This window comes from Rhinoderma darwinii, chromosome 7 (genome assembly GCF_050947455.1).
Source record: "Rhinoderma darwinii isolate aRhiDar2 chromosome 7, aRhiDar2.hap1, whole genome shotgun sequence".
Lineage (NCBI taxonomy): Eukaryota > Metazoa > Chordata > Amphibia > Anura > Rhinodermatidae > Rhinoderma > Rhinoderma darwinii.
Window position 1 is genome coordinate 25,815,326 of NC_134693.1, and position 16,087 is coordinate 25,831,412.

At 43.9% G+C, this 16,087-nt stretch overlaps 1 protein-coding gene across 1 annotated transcript; it reads right to left on the reverse strand.

The window, feature by feature from the left end:
- Nucleotides 1-370: 370 nt before the first annotated feature.
- On the reverse strand, nt 371-12,217 carry TXNDC12 (thioredoxin domain containing 12). Its single transcript, XM_075832995.1, has 7 exons — nt 12,039-12,217; nt 10,002-10,062; nt 9,798-9,850; nt 8,740-8,813; nt 6,811-6,880; nt 2,613-2,696; nt 371-1,800 (listed from the first exon to the last, which is right to left on the reverse strand). Exons 1-7 carry the CDS (start codon nt 12,136-12,138, stop codon nt 1,724-1,726), a joined length of 519 nt encoding a protein of 172 aa, XP_075689110.1. The 5' UTR covers nt 12,139-12,217; the 3' UTR covers nt 371-1,723.
- Nucleotides 12,218-16,087: the final 3,870 nt, after the last annotated feature.

Here is a 16,087-nt window from a genome sequence, read left to right on the forward strand (position 1 = left end):
CATCTGTAGCCTCTGGTGCCGATGTGGCCGTCACGATGCAGGACCTGTGAGTGACGTCACAGATCTGCACTGTCACAAGCTGGGCGTTCTGAAGAGAAGAGGATGTTACTTCTCATCAGAGCGCCCAGCTAGTGAAAGTATTAAAAACGCCCCGATGTACGCACATAATACACGTCCACTTGGACTTGTACTTTTAAACACACCCACTTGGACTTTTGCAAGCCTCATTTGCATAACTACAAAAATGGTCATAACTTGGCCAAAAATGCTCGTTTTTTTAAAATAAAAACGTTACTGTAATCTACATTGCAGCGCCTATCTGCTGCAATAGCAGATAGGGGTTGCAAAATCTGGTGACAGAGCCTCTTTAAGAAATGTTTTTAAGGCGTGCTCACAATGCCACCTACAGGAAGAGAATAAGTACTGCAAGTCCTCAGAACGTGAAGCAGTAGTGTACAGTATGGTCTTACAAGTGTGGATTAGGACTTGCTAAGGGGGTTGTCACGATTAGAAAAACCGGTCTGATTTCTTTACAGAAAAGCGCCACTCTTCTCCATGGGTGGTGTCTCGTCATTGCTGAGCTGCAATTCTAGAAACAGCCCATTGACAAGAGTGGTGCTGTTTTTGGAAAATTATTCCCTTCTCAAACCCTTTTTCTAATCCTGGACAACCCCTTTAACTCAAACTTGCTTAACTCGCAAAGTCTGGACCAAGACTGCACGGTTTGAATGCAGAATAAAAACATTAGGAATAAAAGAAAAGATGCAGGGCCAGGAAGTTCTTTAAATGCTACGCAATGCCCATAAGCCACCTGCTCTCGCTTGTGCCCCAACGCATATAATCTTTAGGCGTTATCACGGTCGTATTACGTCTCTGTGTGCGAGACATATTTGACCCAAAAACATAATTGGATCCTGTCAAAAACTACAGGAAAACTTTATCCAAAAGTATTTTAGAGAACTTTTTTCCTGCATTTCTATGGCAGGATCCAATCCAATTTTGGGATTTAAATATGCAGCTATCAAACTGCACAATATGAGTGAATAAAGGCATTTTTACGCGGCCATAATACACACGCATCTTAGAGTATATATTACGGCCGCCACAATCGGACCACCCTGGAGTTCCATGAGAAAACCTAGATCATCATAGGGTTGTAACAGTATAAAAGACGCATAAATGTGGCCATATAACGACCATGTAAAACTGGTCCTTAAGTTAATTATCAGGTAAAACCCTATAACCTCAAGCATTTCCTAAAAAGTGATTCATACCCCATACATTATTTAAAGCAGACGAACGTCTAATAAAACCTTTTGAAAACAAAAGGCCAAGAAAATGGGCCGAGCGGCATTCAACCAGACACGGGAACTGGTTAAATATTAAAAGCAATAAATAACTTTAAATGGAATTGTTAGTATATGAACGCAGGAGAAAACCCTTTTAAAGCCTCAAATAACACTATGTTTATAAAGATGTACAGAAGATCATAGTTTCTGACAATGCACTTCAAATACGGAGCTCATAGTTAGGTTATGTAGTTGATTTGTATGGTTGTGTACAGAAAAACGTGTGAAAATTTTTTAGTAGTGAATTGCACCGAAAGGGGGCGCCAGAGGTTTTTTTTTTCATTCCAGGCCCAAGAGTGTTGGAACGATGTCGTAATATCCTCTGGAATGCGCGCAGCTCAGGGAGGAAGAGTTTTAGATGGTAAATCTGGAGGTTATAACTCATCTTCAATCTGTTTCTTGACAAAATTTCCAGTCAGTTTCTCCTGAGCTTCCTTCATTCCGTCGACCACTGGAAAAAAAAGCAGTTTTTATGCATTCCCTTTAACAAAATGCTGACAGTGCTATATACAGGGTGGATAGAGTAGTGGAAGGATACCGGTGCGGTCGGTCATGCTAGTTGCAAGACCGAGAAATATGTATGCCATCCTCCCCGATCTGAGTGACGGCTCTAGTGTCCAATCAGGAGACAGATATAGCCGTCAGTCAGAGCAGAGAGTGGCACTGTCCCCAGGACCAGCACAGGAGAACAGTGCACACAGGCAATTGCTTTACACAGTTTCTTTGTGATCAGCGTCCATGTCACTATTGTGAGGTGTCCGCAGATAGGGCAACATAGGTGTGAGCGAACTGATTAGAAAGGGAATCTGTCAGCAGTTTTGAGGATTTGAAACTGCTGACAGAGCAAAATAGAGAAGGGAGGGCATCGTAACGTTACCTTTGGTCTTGGACATTCAAATTGAATGACCAAGAAATCAATGTTTGATACCGCAAGCGCCACTGAGGTGGCCCCTTGATGTGCAAGTGCTGATTGGCTCTCCTCAGGGAACGCTGCCAGCCCCTCCCCTCTAGTCTGAGTGGCGGCTCTAGCAGTCTCCTGACAGGACGCTAGAACGGGTCACTCAGGGAAGAGAGTGGCACTTGTGACTGCGACACCGAGGAATTGAAAGTTGGTGTCTTGGTCATGCAAAGGTATCATTACAATGCCCCCCCCCCCCCCCCTGTCAATATATCACGATGTCAGCAGTTTTGAGACCTCAGAATGACTGACAGAGTCCTAAGTTAATACATATACCGGTAGAAAGAAGCGGCTCCCTCACATACCTTGTTCTGCGGTGTTGTAGAAATATTTGTAACTGGGATTCCCTTTAGAGTTTATGATCTCAGAACGGACGTGTCCACTCGGATCTACAAAAGAATAGACATTTAAAACCTGTAATTCTTAGGAATATATGGCTCTGGAAGTTTGCATATTATATGAGAATACAAAGAATCCTTTAAGCTTACTTAACAAATATGTAAAAGCTCTGTACAGCTATTTCTGGTTTAAAAGGTTAATTTAATCATAGTGAAGATTGAGAAGATTTGACAAAAATTGCTTAGAGTAAACAGATCACCAAATGTGAAAATAACCTTAAACAGTAATGGTCCAATTACATGGTTCAACATGGGCCGTGTAAATGGGCGCCGATCAACTAGACAGTTCGTTGATCGGCGCTCGTCTTCTACTTTCACACGAAGCAATGATTGGATATGTATAGGGACGCACGATCGTTACCCCAATCGCTCGTCCCCATACATTTTCATCATGTCGGAAGCATCCCCAGAGAGATGCGCTACCGACAACGATTATTTTTAATGCTGCATAAAAGACCAGATCAGCCGATGAAAAAGTGTTTGCTCGTTCATCGGCTGATCGTTGTCCTGTTTACACAGGGCAATGATTGGGAACGAGCGTTCCTATCTGTCATTTTATAAAACTTTTGACATGTCAGAAGTTTTTTTTTTGGTGGAGGAATTCAGAGTCCGTCTTCAGCTTCCCACACTTCTCCGAGAAGAGCCGAAGTGATCTCATGACAGCCAAAGGAGAACTGCGCTCGGCTGAACACTTTTGCGACTTCGTTTCAGTCATCGGTGGGTGACTCAGCATCCGGACCCCCACTGATCCAAACTTTTTGTGAAGTTTGGCCTTGCAGTCAAATTGTTATTGAGATTGCAAATGCTTATACAAACAGTACCCCCTTGCAACAATTTTTCAAAATATGCAAAGACTATATAAGGCTTCGTTCACATCTGCGTTGGGGTCTCGTTCTGACGTTCCGTCGGAGGTTTCCGTCAGAACGGGACCCTGAGCAGAAACAAACTGACACCGACAGAAACCAGAGGTTTCCGTTTCCATCTCCATTGATTTCAATGGTGACGGATCCGGTGCCCGTGGTTTCCGTTTGTCTCTGTTGTGCACCGGACCCGTAGTTTTGCCGGAAGCAATAGCATAACCTCTGGTTTCCGTTGGTGTCAGTTTGTGTCTGCTCAGGGTCCCGTTCTGACGGAAACCTCAGACGGGACGTCAGAACGAGACCCCAACGCATATGCGAACGAAGCCTAACACTGATAAGATCACGCTATAGGGAAAAAGGAAACAAAGCGCACATAGTGCATGAGCCTGTATTGGGTGAGAACAAAAGGAAAAAAGTGGTCAATTGTGCTGACCTGATGTTGTTATGCTCGGAGCATAACATCCCAAGGTGCGTGTCCAAGTTAGACTTGGGTAGAGACAGTTGCAGCCCAAATTCCGGTTTGAAGATTGGTAAAAATCCACTATGTAGATCCAGGAGATAGGGAGATAAAAAATGGAATATCCGAGGGCGCAGCTGTACTGGAAATGGCTTTTATTTGTACAAGAACAACAACAATGTGTTTCAAGGCCGTACCGGCCTCTTCGTCAGGTTAGGTACAAGTGTTAGGTCTATTCATGATGACTGTGCATTTATAGCTGGCCTAGGAATCAGTACCGGGTTAAGTTACAGGTCAAAGGTCAAAGGTCAATTGTGTAAGCAAGGTACGGCAGTGAGGTATAAAAATTATTCATTTAGAAACAAAACAGTTTTTCATTCATATTAAAGGTATAGACAAAGATACAAAACAAGGATCGTAGGTTCAAAAATATGAATAAGCATTTTTTACAGAATGATAATAATATAAAAATAATATTAAAATAAAACAATGATTAAAAAACATTAATGACAATATGTATAAAAGTATGTATAAAAAGATCATAGATGCATTTCAAGTGGAATGTCTCCGCAGTGTGTTTATTCGTTCGTTGTAGTATGAAGTTTTTTATTGTTGTTTTGTATTTTCAATTTAAAACATCGTTCATTCCAAACTGTCAGTGGTGTGTATCATCGTCCTGGTGATATGACGCTCCTAGGTATGAGTCATATTAGCAAAGTGCGGTAATGAAGTGTGTAAGTTGTTCCCTATCAGAGAGCAGACCCGTTTTACATTAATATTCAAAATTTGTGCAAAAAGATAGAATAAGCATCTCATATATAATCATGGAAAAAGTGATTTAGAAACATGTAGAAATATATGTAGAAATATATGCAAAAGCCTATTAGAGATGGAGCATCTTTGAAATGTGTATTTATTCAATGGGGGTGTTTATTTTTTGTTTATATGTACTTCAAATGTTTGGTGCTTATATTTTAGAGTATCGTTCTTTCAGAGCTGTCAGTGGTGTGTATCGTTGTCATGGTGATGTGACGCTCCTGGGTATGAGTCATTCATGCAGAGAGTGCTGCTGCCGACTCAGAGAAGGGAGCCGTGCGGTTCGAGGAAGATCGATCGGAACAAGAATACACAGCAGCCACGGGTGAGAGAATTGCCTGTATTATAGCGCACAAATGTTGGTATATTCGTTTGTTTGTATATATATATATATATATATATAGGATGATTCCTATATATGTTGCTCTTAGGGTTGTAAAAACGGAGTTACATAATGGTCTCTGTTACTTCATTGAGACCTGTTGGTTTTAATGTCTTGAGTTTATACATCCAGAAGATTTCTCTTCTGCAAAGAATATTATAACGGTCTCTTTGGTTTTCCTTAATGTGATCGATCGGGGTGATGGTGCTCCATCTCTAATAGGCTTTTGTATATATTTCTACATACCTAGGAGCGTCATATCACCAGGACGATGATACACACCACTGAAAGTTTGGAATGAACGATGTTTTAAATTGAAAATACAAAACAACAATAAAAAACTTCATACTACAACGAACGAATAAACACACTGCGGAGACATTCCACTTGAAATGCATCTATGATCTTTTTATACATACTTTTATACATATTGTCATTAATGTTTTTTAATCATTGTTTTATTTTAATATTATTATTTTTATATTATTATCATTCTGTAAAAAATGCTTATTCATATTTTTGAACCTACGATCCTTGTTTTGTATCTTTGTCTATACCTTTAATATGAATGAAAAACTGTTTTGTTTCTAAATGAATAATTTTTATACCTCACTGCCGTACCTTGCTTACACAATTGACCTTTGACCTGTAACTTAACCCGGTACTGATTCCTAGGCCAGCTATAAATGCACAGTCATCATGAATAGACCTAAGGCCTCATGCACACGACCGTAGTGTTTTTCTGGTCCGCAAATTCCAGGACCGTGTTCCGTGAAATGTCATCCGCAGTTCATCCGTATGTCCTCCGCAGTTCATCCGTATGTAATCCGCAAAATGCGGATGAAAAAAAAAAAGCCTAGGTAAAACATGATGACGACAGAACTCATTCCCGGTCGTCGCCTAGCAACACTTCCGCAAATCTGCGGATGACACACGGAGGTGTATCCGCAATTTCCACGGGCCCATTGACTTCTATTGGCATGTCCGCACCGCATTTGCGGCCCATAATAGGACATGTCCGGAGTTTCTGCGGCACGGATGTGCGGACATGCGGAGACCCGTGAAAACACGGATAGTGTGTATGGGCCCATAGAAATGAATGGGTCCGCAATTCTCCCGTGGATTTGCGGGGGAATTGCGGACGCAAAAACACGGTCGTGTGCATGGGGCCTAACACTTGTACCTAACCTGACGAAGAGGCCGGTACGGCCTTGAAACACATTGTTGTTGTTCTTGTACAAATAAAAGCCATTTCCAGTACAGCTGCGCCCTCGGATATTCCATTTTTTATCTCCCTATCTCCTAACACTGATAAGAGTCTCAGAATGAAGACCAGTCATTCATATGGCGATGACTGGGTGAACAAAAACAAAAATCTCCTCTCTACACATGGCAACCTCTCCAACAAAAAACATTTTAACATATCAGGTTCATTTGAATTACATTATATACAGAGAACTGTTTTGGGTCGTTTATAGGCAGCAATAATCATTAGTAGAGTCCAAATAAATCAAAATCCACACAAAACTGTAACATGTATAACCACCTAATACGTGCGGAATATCAATATCAACATTACACTGAACTCACCCAGGAAGAGAATTCTAGGTATGTATGCGCCATCAGGGCTGAAGGCTTCATCCTTCGGCTCCTCCTCGTCCTATGTGAAAAAATTAAAGGGATTAACTCCTTCGCACGCAGCAATTTTTCATTTTAGTTTAACTTTTTATTTATATCCGTCGACATAACCGCAGTGTGGTTTTTTTGCAGGAGGATTTTTAATTTTTAACGACACCATTTAATGTATTACATAACGTATTGGTAAACTTTGATTTTTACTGAATTCACAGAGCGGTAAAGATCACGCTTTAGCTTTATTCTGTGAGTCAATACAATTCCAGCTATACTAAACATATATAGTTTCAGTTTTGTTTTTTATCTTTTACAAAATAAAAACAATTGTTTTGTGTCGCCATAATCTGAGACCCATAACTTTATTTTTTCGGAGCTGTATGAGGGCTTGTTTTTTTGGGGCTAGTTTAAGTTTTCATTGGAACCATTTTGGAGTGCATGCGGCATTTTGATCACTTTTTATTCCATTTTTGGAGAGGTAAAATACCAAAAACCAGCAATTCTGTTTTTTATTTTACGGCATTCACCGTCTGTGATAAATAATGTTATATTTTAATAGTTTTACAGACGCAGCGATACCAAATAGGTTTGATTTTTATGTTACTCTAGGGGACAAATTTTGTATTCAATATACTTATGTATTGAGGTGTATTATGGTTTTAGAGTACCAGGATGAGAGACCTGGGGCATTTTATAAGAGCTCTAGCCTGCCATGACAATCATTGGCACCACTGCGGGGGCGACAGAGGGAGCCCCCCTTTAATGGCTTAGATGCTGTGGTTTAATCACGCCAAGCACTTAAAAAGCTGGGATCTGAGTTATTTCCAGTCCCAGCCACTGGTGCGAGGCGTCAGCTGCTACATACATCGGGCCCAGCCATTACACCATACACCTCCCTATAGACTGGAGATTTAATGAAGACGTTAACCGCCAGGGTATGTCCACACGCAGTGTTCATTTTTTGGGCCGTAAACGTCCCGAAAAACAGCTGAAAAATTGGAAGCAGAACGCCTCCAAACATCTGCCGATTGATTTTAATGGGAAAAACGGCGTTCTGTTCCGACGGGGCATTTTTTACTTGACCGTTTTTCAAAACAGCCGTGTAAATAACAGCCGCGAAAAAGAAGTGCATGTCACTTCTTCAGCCGCTTTTCATCGGCTATTGAAAAACAGCTGCAAAAACGGCCGTAAAAAACGCGACTTTGATTAAAAACGTCTGAAAATCAGGAGCGGTATTCCCTTGACAACAGCTGCGCATTTTCAGACGTTTTTGAGTTTGTGTGCGCACATACCCTCACAGTCGCCAAGTATAGGATGTGAGATCACATGATAGGTTAATCTGCTGTCAGTATATAGAGGAAGATGCTAAATTATGTATTCTAAGAGGGCAAGGCAGAGCCCCTAATACATATTCATTATTAGCCATATTGAGAAACACGCAGTGATGCTTTAACAAACAACCTGACCAAGTTTCTCCTACTGTGAGCATCAACAATGTAAGGGCAGAATGTCCATAGACTAAGCTGTACGGACGTGCATGTGTAAATACACGATCTTACAGACCAAAATAGAAACTTTTGCAAAATGTAATAAAAGCTATTAATCCACGAGAAGCAATTTAAAGGTGTTGTCTAGGTTGGGGGCTGTTTTTTATACTGATTAACTTCCAGCACCCGGAGGCAGCCAGGATGGCTGATCGGTGCAGGTTCCAGGTGTCAGACTCCCATCGATCATATACTCAGGACTTATCCTGTGGATAGGTCATCAGTCTAAAAAACAGCCCCCAATCCGGACAACCCCTCTAAAAATTTATATTTAAAAATTGAACAAGTTTACAAATTGCGTGGATACCAAAATAATTGTATAGAGCATACTCGCTGTCCTCACCTCCACGTTCACCATGATGAAGTTATGAGAAAGTTCAGAGATCTCCTTGGACTCTGCAAATTTTGGTTTCAGTGCTGCACGAGAAATAGAACAGGTTAGTTGAGGCTTCATTCATTAAAAGGGCAATTATACAACGTGATTCCGGTATAAACGCTACCATTTTGTGCAATTTCTTATAGGGGTGGTCGGAATTGGACGACCCATTCTTATATGGCTCATTCTCTTTCCCTACCAGCAGCTGATAGGAGCACCCATGTTTTTTACAAATACCAAATGCTTTTGGGAAAAATTAAACAGGACAGGATTCCAATTGAACCTAATGGTAATCCATGGCTTGTAATAAGTGTCCTATGGTGCTCCAGCATTTAGCCCTTGTTTGGATCCGGCTCATGGGTTTACGGAAAAGTAGGATGTCGCCTCTAAGGGTATGTGCACACGCTAGACTAAAAAAGTCTGAAAATACGAAGCTGTTTTCAAGGGAAAACCGGTCCTGATTTTCAGACGTTTTTTACTCAGACTCGCGTTTTTCGCAGCATATTTTACGGCCGTTTTTGGAGCGGTTTTTCACTGGAGTCAATGAAAAACTGCTCCAAAAACGTCCCAAGAAGTAACATGCACTTCTTTTTCGCGGGCGTCTTTTTACACGCCGTTTTCGGAAAACGAGGCGTAAAAAAATGCCCCGTCGGAACAGGACGCCGTATCTCCCATTTAAAACAATGGGCAGATGTTTGTAGGCGTTCTGCTTCCGATTTTTCAGCACGTTTACGGCCCGAAAAACAGCCCGAAAATAGGCCGTGTGAACCCTACCTAATAACTAAACATGCCAAATATGTGTTACTTTAGATTCCACCTGGTGAAAACCAGAGTACCATGAGGAAGGGTAAGTATTAAACTCTAAACGGTCTCCCAGCTCGGAGTATTAGGTAATGTCAATGCCTCTTCTCCTTCTGCAGAGATCTTGCAATAGGCGGCATCCTTCTTTATTTTTTAGTTTAGAGGAAAGAAAGCACGACCTCAGGGTTTCAATAAGAAAGAAAAAGCTAGTTGAGGTTTGTTACCTTTGCACGCTCCACACCAAGTTTTATGGATCAAAAGCATAATTGGTAAACCACTGCAAAAATAAAGAAAAGATTATCTGACATGTGTCAATCTTTATACCCGAAATGGTGCATGCAACATGCAAGCGAGAACCAAGTATATACTAATGGTACAATATCATACAGTATGAGGGTATTTTCCCTTGCAACCTATACAACCATTACCTGCTGGCTGCCTCTTGTTTCCCATCTTCAAGTGTTCTCCAATGAATGTGGTCTCCAAACCCTGGGGAAAAAAAACAACACAAAATTGCAAGAATTAATATTGCCTTAGGACGTAAGTGAATATGGAATATATAATACGTGCATAAATTCATATTCAGTACAATGCCAGCTTCTAGGTATATTTAACAGAATGAAGGTGCATAAACCCCAAACAGAGAGCCCACCTGCCTGTATAGAAGCTCGCTCCGTCCCACAACCCTGCAAAATTAGGTGATGAAGACAATGGAGAGAGATCAAAACTGGTGCAAAGGGAAAGGGGAGTAGTTGCTCATGGCAACCAACCAAATTCCACCTCTCATTTTTTCAGAGGCCTTTTGGAAAATGAAAGAAGCAACCCAATAGGTTGCCATGGGCAACTACTCCACTTTTCCTCACCAGTGCAGCTATGGTGCCATTGAGGAAGAACTTAAATCTGCTATGACCCAGTAAAAGCTTTCCACCTCTGATCTTAAAAGGAAAAATCCTATGTCAATGACGCCAACAACGTTACACTTTACCTCCACCGCAATGGCTGCCATGATGTCCAAAATTTTCTAAGCTGCAAAGATACCTAAAAAGTGAAAAGCTCTTACATGCAACCTGTACATATCTATAAACAAGTTCAGCAACTTTCCTCTCAGGTGTGCTCAAGCCAACCCTGAATCCTGGAGGGCAAGATGCCAAACCAGGCTTCTTTGCCTGCCACTGTACCAGAAAGAATACCCAGCTGACCCTAGATCCACCCAGGTTACCCAGTTGACCGTGGTGACACTCATGGCATCCAGATATCCATAATGACACCCAAATAGCCCCTGTAATACCGAATTAGCCCTTCAATGACATGCAGGATGCCTCTTCAGGCCCCTCCGTCCAGGGGACACGCAGGACGCCCCATCAACCCCCTATCCAGGGGACACGCAGGACACCCCATCAGCCCTCCATCCAGGGGACACCCCATCAACCCCCTCATCCAGGGGACACGCAGGATGCCCCATCAACCCCCCCATCCAGGGGACACGCAGGATGCCCCATCAACCCCCCATTCTGGGGACACGCAGGACACCCCATCAGCCCTCCATCCAGGGGACACCCCATCAACCCCCCATCCAGGGGACACGTAGGACGCCCCATCAGCAGCCCATCCAGGGGACATGCAGGATGCCCCATCAACCCCCCCCCCCCATCCAGGGGACACGCAAGACACCCATCTACCCCCCATCCAGGGGACACGCAGGACACCCATCAACCCCCCTCCAGGGGGGACACGCAGGACGCCCCATCAGCCCTCCATCCAGGGGACACGCAGGACGCCCCATCAGCCGCCCATCCAGGGGACACGCAGGACGCCCCATCAGCCGCCCATCCAGGGGACACGCAGGAAGCCCCATCAACCCCCCCCCCCCCATCCAGGGGACACGCAGGACACCCATCAACCCCCACATCAAGGGGACACGCAGGACGCCCCATCAGCCCTCCATCCAGGGGACACGCAGGACGCCCCATCAGCCGCCCATCCAGGGGACACGCAGGAAGCCCCATCAACCCCCCCCCATCCAGGGGACACGCAGGACACCCATCAACCCCCCATCCAGGGGACACGCAGGACACCCCATCAGCCCTCCATCCAGCGGACACCCCATCAACTCCCCATCCAGGGGACACGCAGGACGCGCCATCAACCCCCCCATCCAGGGGACACGCAGGACACCCATCAACCCCCCCATCCAGAGGACACGCAGGACACCCTATCAGCCCTCGATCCAGGGGACATGCAGGACGCCCCATCAACCCCCCATCCAGGGGACACGCAGGACATGTGGTCAGCTACAGGAGCTCCAGGGTATGAGATCAGCCTGGGTGACACTCTGCACAGCAAGTCATCTCTATGGAGCCATCAAAGTAACCTGTCAGCCATAGTTTCAGCTGTCACATAGAAGTATACCAGAACCTGCAGCATTTAACTGGACACGAACAAACAATCCCTTGAGTGACATTTACCTCGACCCAGTCCTTCACCAGCAGAGACCAGCGCGGCCCCGACAGTCAGCAGGAGGACGCTGACACATAGTAGCGAACACTGGCTGTTATAAGTAAGCATGTTAGCGTGAGAGCAGCGGCAGAGACTAAGCACAGGCAGAAGCGGCGTCCGGGGGAAGTGATGTGAAGAGTGAGCCGGATGGAGGCGGCTCTCAGTGACCGGCGCTGTGCAGGAGGGGGGCGCCATCACTATGTATAGAGCAGGGACATAAAGATGCTGCAGTCTGCACTGTGGCAATATAAACCCCAAAAATGCAGGTGCAAAGCTTCAAAGAAGGAGTGACCTCTCCTATGATGTAGTATCAAAAAAAAGAGCGAAGAAGCAGCACTCAAAATTAAAGTGGATTTATTCACCAAACATCTGCAACGTTTCATCATCTGCAACGTTTCACCTTCTCAATGAAGGCATTATCATGTTTCTTCGCTCTTTTTTCCCAAACGATATAATATATATCACATGTATAAGTATCATCCTGTATGTGGAGACACTACAGTTACTATATGACCTGGTAATGTGGGGGCCAGCATTATAAAACCTACCAGCATTTTGCTCAGCACCTAAAGCTGAGTATCATTTCAATTATATTATAGCAGCAATGACTGATCATTAGCAGCGGCAGGGTTGGTGGCCGCCTAGGGCAACATGGGGGGGGGGGGGGTAGGTACACAATGGGATTGTGTTGCAAGTTTTATTTTAAAAACCGAAATTGTTTTTAAAGTGTAACTAAACATTTGACAAACTTCTGACATGTTATAGTAACATACCAGAAGTTTTGATTGGTGGGGTCTGAGCACTGAGGCCCCCACCAATCACTCAAACGAAGCGGCAAAAGCGCTCAGCTGTGTCTGTTCGGCTTTTTCCGGAAATCAATGTATTGGAGTACGGGCTCAATAGAAAGTCTATTTGCCCGTACTCCAATACATCGGCTTTCCGGAATAAGCCGAACAGACACGAAGCGGCCGCCACTTAGTTTCAGCAATTGCTGGGGGTCTCAGTGCTCGCACCCCCACCAATCAAAACTTCTGACATATCACTATGACATGTCAGAAATTTGTCAAACGTTTAGTTACACTTTAACCTTTTTGGGACACGACGCATTTGCATCACCATTGATTTCAATGGTGACGGATCCGGTGTAAATGGTTTCGGTTTGTCGCCGCTGTATAAGGGTTGCATTGTTTTGACGGAATCAATACCCTAGTGGACTGCGCTATTCATTCCATCAAAACAACGGAACCCTTACACAACGGTGACAAACGGAAACCATTTGCACCGTATCTCTCACCATTTAAATAAATGGTGATGCAAACGGAAACCTATGGTTTCCGTTTGGGAACCCTTCATGGGTTCCCCTGACGGGAGGCTCCGACGGAACCCATGAATGGAGCCTTACATTTTTCAGGGGGAGAGGGCGGTAGCTGAAACCATTGTTGTTTTTTTTTAGTTAACTCCAGTCTTGGCCGCTACCGATGTCATCTGTAAGGCCCTATTCACATCGCGTTAGGTGGTTCCGTTAGAGGTATACGTCGGGAAGACGTCCGACAAAAGGCCCAACATATCCCACTGTATGGCATACAGTGGCATATGTTGCCCGGGGATCGGCTCCGGTAAAACTCCTGAAGTCACTGTCCATATATGGGCAGTGACGTCAGGAGTGCCAAAGTCCCCCGGCAGAGAATCATCTGATGCTCTGCTTGGGGAATCCAGCGATAGGGAACTCCTGAAGTCACTGTCCATATATGGACAGTGACTTTAGGAGTTTACCCAGGGCCGGAGTCCCTGGACAAAGCCAGCGCTCTGCCCAGGGACTCCAACGCTGTGAAGGCTCATGACTTCACTGTCCATAGATGGATAGTGCTGTCGGGAGTTCCCCAAGGTATACGTTTAACAAATACCTGTGGCAGCTGCCATACATTGGCATCCGTCACCCATAGACTCCCGTGTTAAAAAACTTATACCATGTGGTATACGTTTTTATGCGGGATCCCTCAGGATGGAATAGCGTCGTTTTCTACGCTATTCCATCCTTCAAACATAAGGTATACCGACGTATACAGCCCGACGGAGTCCAAAAGGACACTCTCTTGGTCTCTGTCGGAATAATAGAGCCCTATGGACACGTTTATCTTGTAAGTCGGGAGCTTTCCTGATGTTCAAGATAAATGTAGTGCCTTAACGCAATGTGAATAAGGCCTAAGTTACTGGTCAGTCCTTTGGGTGAAGGTTTTTCTGTATGCACAATCACTGCCTGTATGTGTACATCACTGCTTGGGATCTTCATTGCGTCCATATTGTACATGTATAACGTGAATTGTCTCTCTAAGAAAAACCCTTGTAATTTAACTAACAAAAAAGTGTAATGGAAACATTTGTTCTGTGTTTTGGACCCTCTCCTGGTTTTGGCTTACAAATACTGATACAGAATACTGGCCTAAATACTTCCGTGTATGCGCATGTATTTTAAGGTCCATATTATGGGCGCAATACCAGGACCTCCTGTGGTTATTTTACAGAACGGAAATCACCATAGATTTCTTTGGTGATTTATGTTTGGTTCTGTAGAACAGCGGGAGGTCCAGGTATTGCGACTATTATACGGACACTAAATTACGGCCACAGTATGGCCATCTAAACTGACCTATACAGGGAAAGCTGTCAGCTTATATGGGTGAGGGAGCCGGACTGACAGGCTTATTCTGAGTGCGGGAAGGATTTCCTTGACTTTTAATAATAAAATACTGCAGCAAATCCTATTAAACAATATATCTTTGAGCAAAGTGGCCCCAGGAATATGCTACATCGATTTCTGGAAAAACTTGAACAGAAACTAAGCGCTCACACGCTTCTACCGCTTAGTTTTAGTGATTGGTGGAGGTCTCAGTGCTCGGACCCCCACCAATCAAAACTTCTGACATGTCACTATGACATGTCAGAAGTTTGTTGAACGTTTAGTTACACTTTAATTCTTTTGTATCGGATTTTAATATGATTAGTCAGGTTTACCAAATACAGAAAAAAAGAGGCTGACCGACATTACTGGAATGTTGCTCTATAAACAGTGTAGCATAGAAGTAAACACTAATGTAAACTGAGCCTTAAAGGGGTTCTCCGGGCACTTTATATTGATGGCCTATCATGTTCGTCGCCGCGGCCTCTTCAGTGTTTACCAGGCACAGCGCCATACACATCCGTGACAGCTGTGCCTGGGATTTCAGCTCAGTCCTACTCACTTGAGTGGGACCGGAACTGCAATCCAAGTCACAGCCGCTTCGGATGTGTATGGCACTGTGTCTGTAGCAACAAATGCTGCGGCCCCATTAATCAGCTGATCGTGGGGGTGCTGGGAGTTGAACCCCCATCAATCTGATATTGATGACCAGTACACATTGTGAGTCTCAATGCCAGTGAATGGGTTGTGATGTCTTTGGCTCCATTTAAGCGCACAGAATTGGTCAGGATGATGGCAACATTGGATATCATGACACTCCCATAATGATAAATCTGTAGCAATATGTCCGTGTTCCATAGAGCAGTCAAACTTTGAAGATGACTGCAACTTTTATGTAACCCAACACTGTCTCGTCAGGGAGGACTAACGCTGCAGATTTGCAGAAATTCCTGCGACTGTTCATGCATCTGAATAGGGCTTGCAGAAATCCATGTGCTTCCCGCTAAAACAACCCCATTGAGATGTATGGAACCGATTCTCAGTCACAGAAATTACTGCAACAAATCTGCTGTGTTTGAATATACGGTCACATTGTCCCTGGTAATTGGTAGAATGTCATGAAGGTCACATATAAACACGACCTGAGTTGCCCGTTTGAATCAGCAAAATGTACATGTAATTTCTATGATGGAAGCAGGGATAAGCGTCTGCCAGGAATATATGGCACCGCTTATCCCATTAAACAATAGTATCGGATGTGTTTATATCCAACCTGTCTGAACCCAATTGTTGGCAAATCGAAAACAATATGTTATATGTTCAGCTTTATATTCAGATATA

Bases quoted from the DNA above. Each gene is read 5' to 3' on its own strand.
- TXNDC12 (XM_075832995.1), bottom strand. From the start codon at position 12,138: ATGCTTACTTATAACAGCCAGTGTTCGCTACTATGTGTCAGCGTCCTC. The intron at 10,063-12,038 runs GTAAATGTCACT...TTTTTTCCCCAG, and splicing joins TGGTGAAGGACTGGGTCGAG to GGTTTGGAGACCACATTCAT. The intron at 1,801-2,612 runs GTATGTGAGGGA...TTTTTTTTCCAG, and splicing joins CTACAACACCGCAGAACAAG to TGGTCGACGGAATGAAGGAA.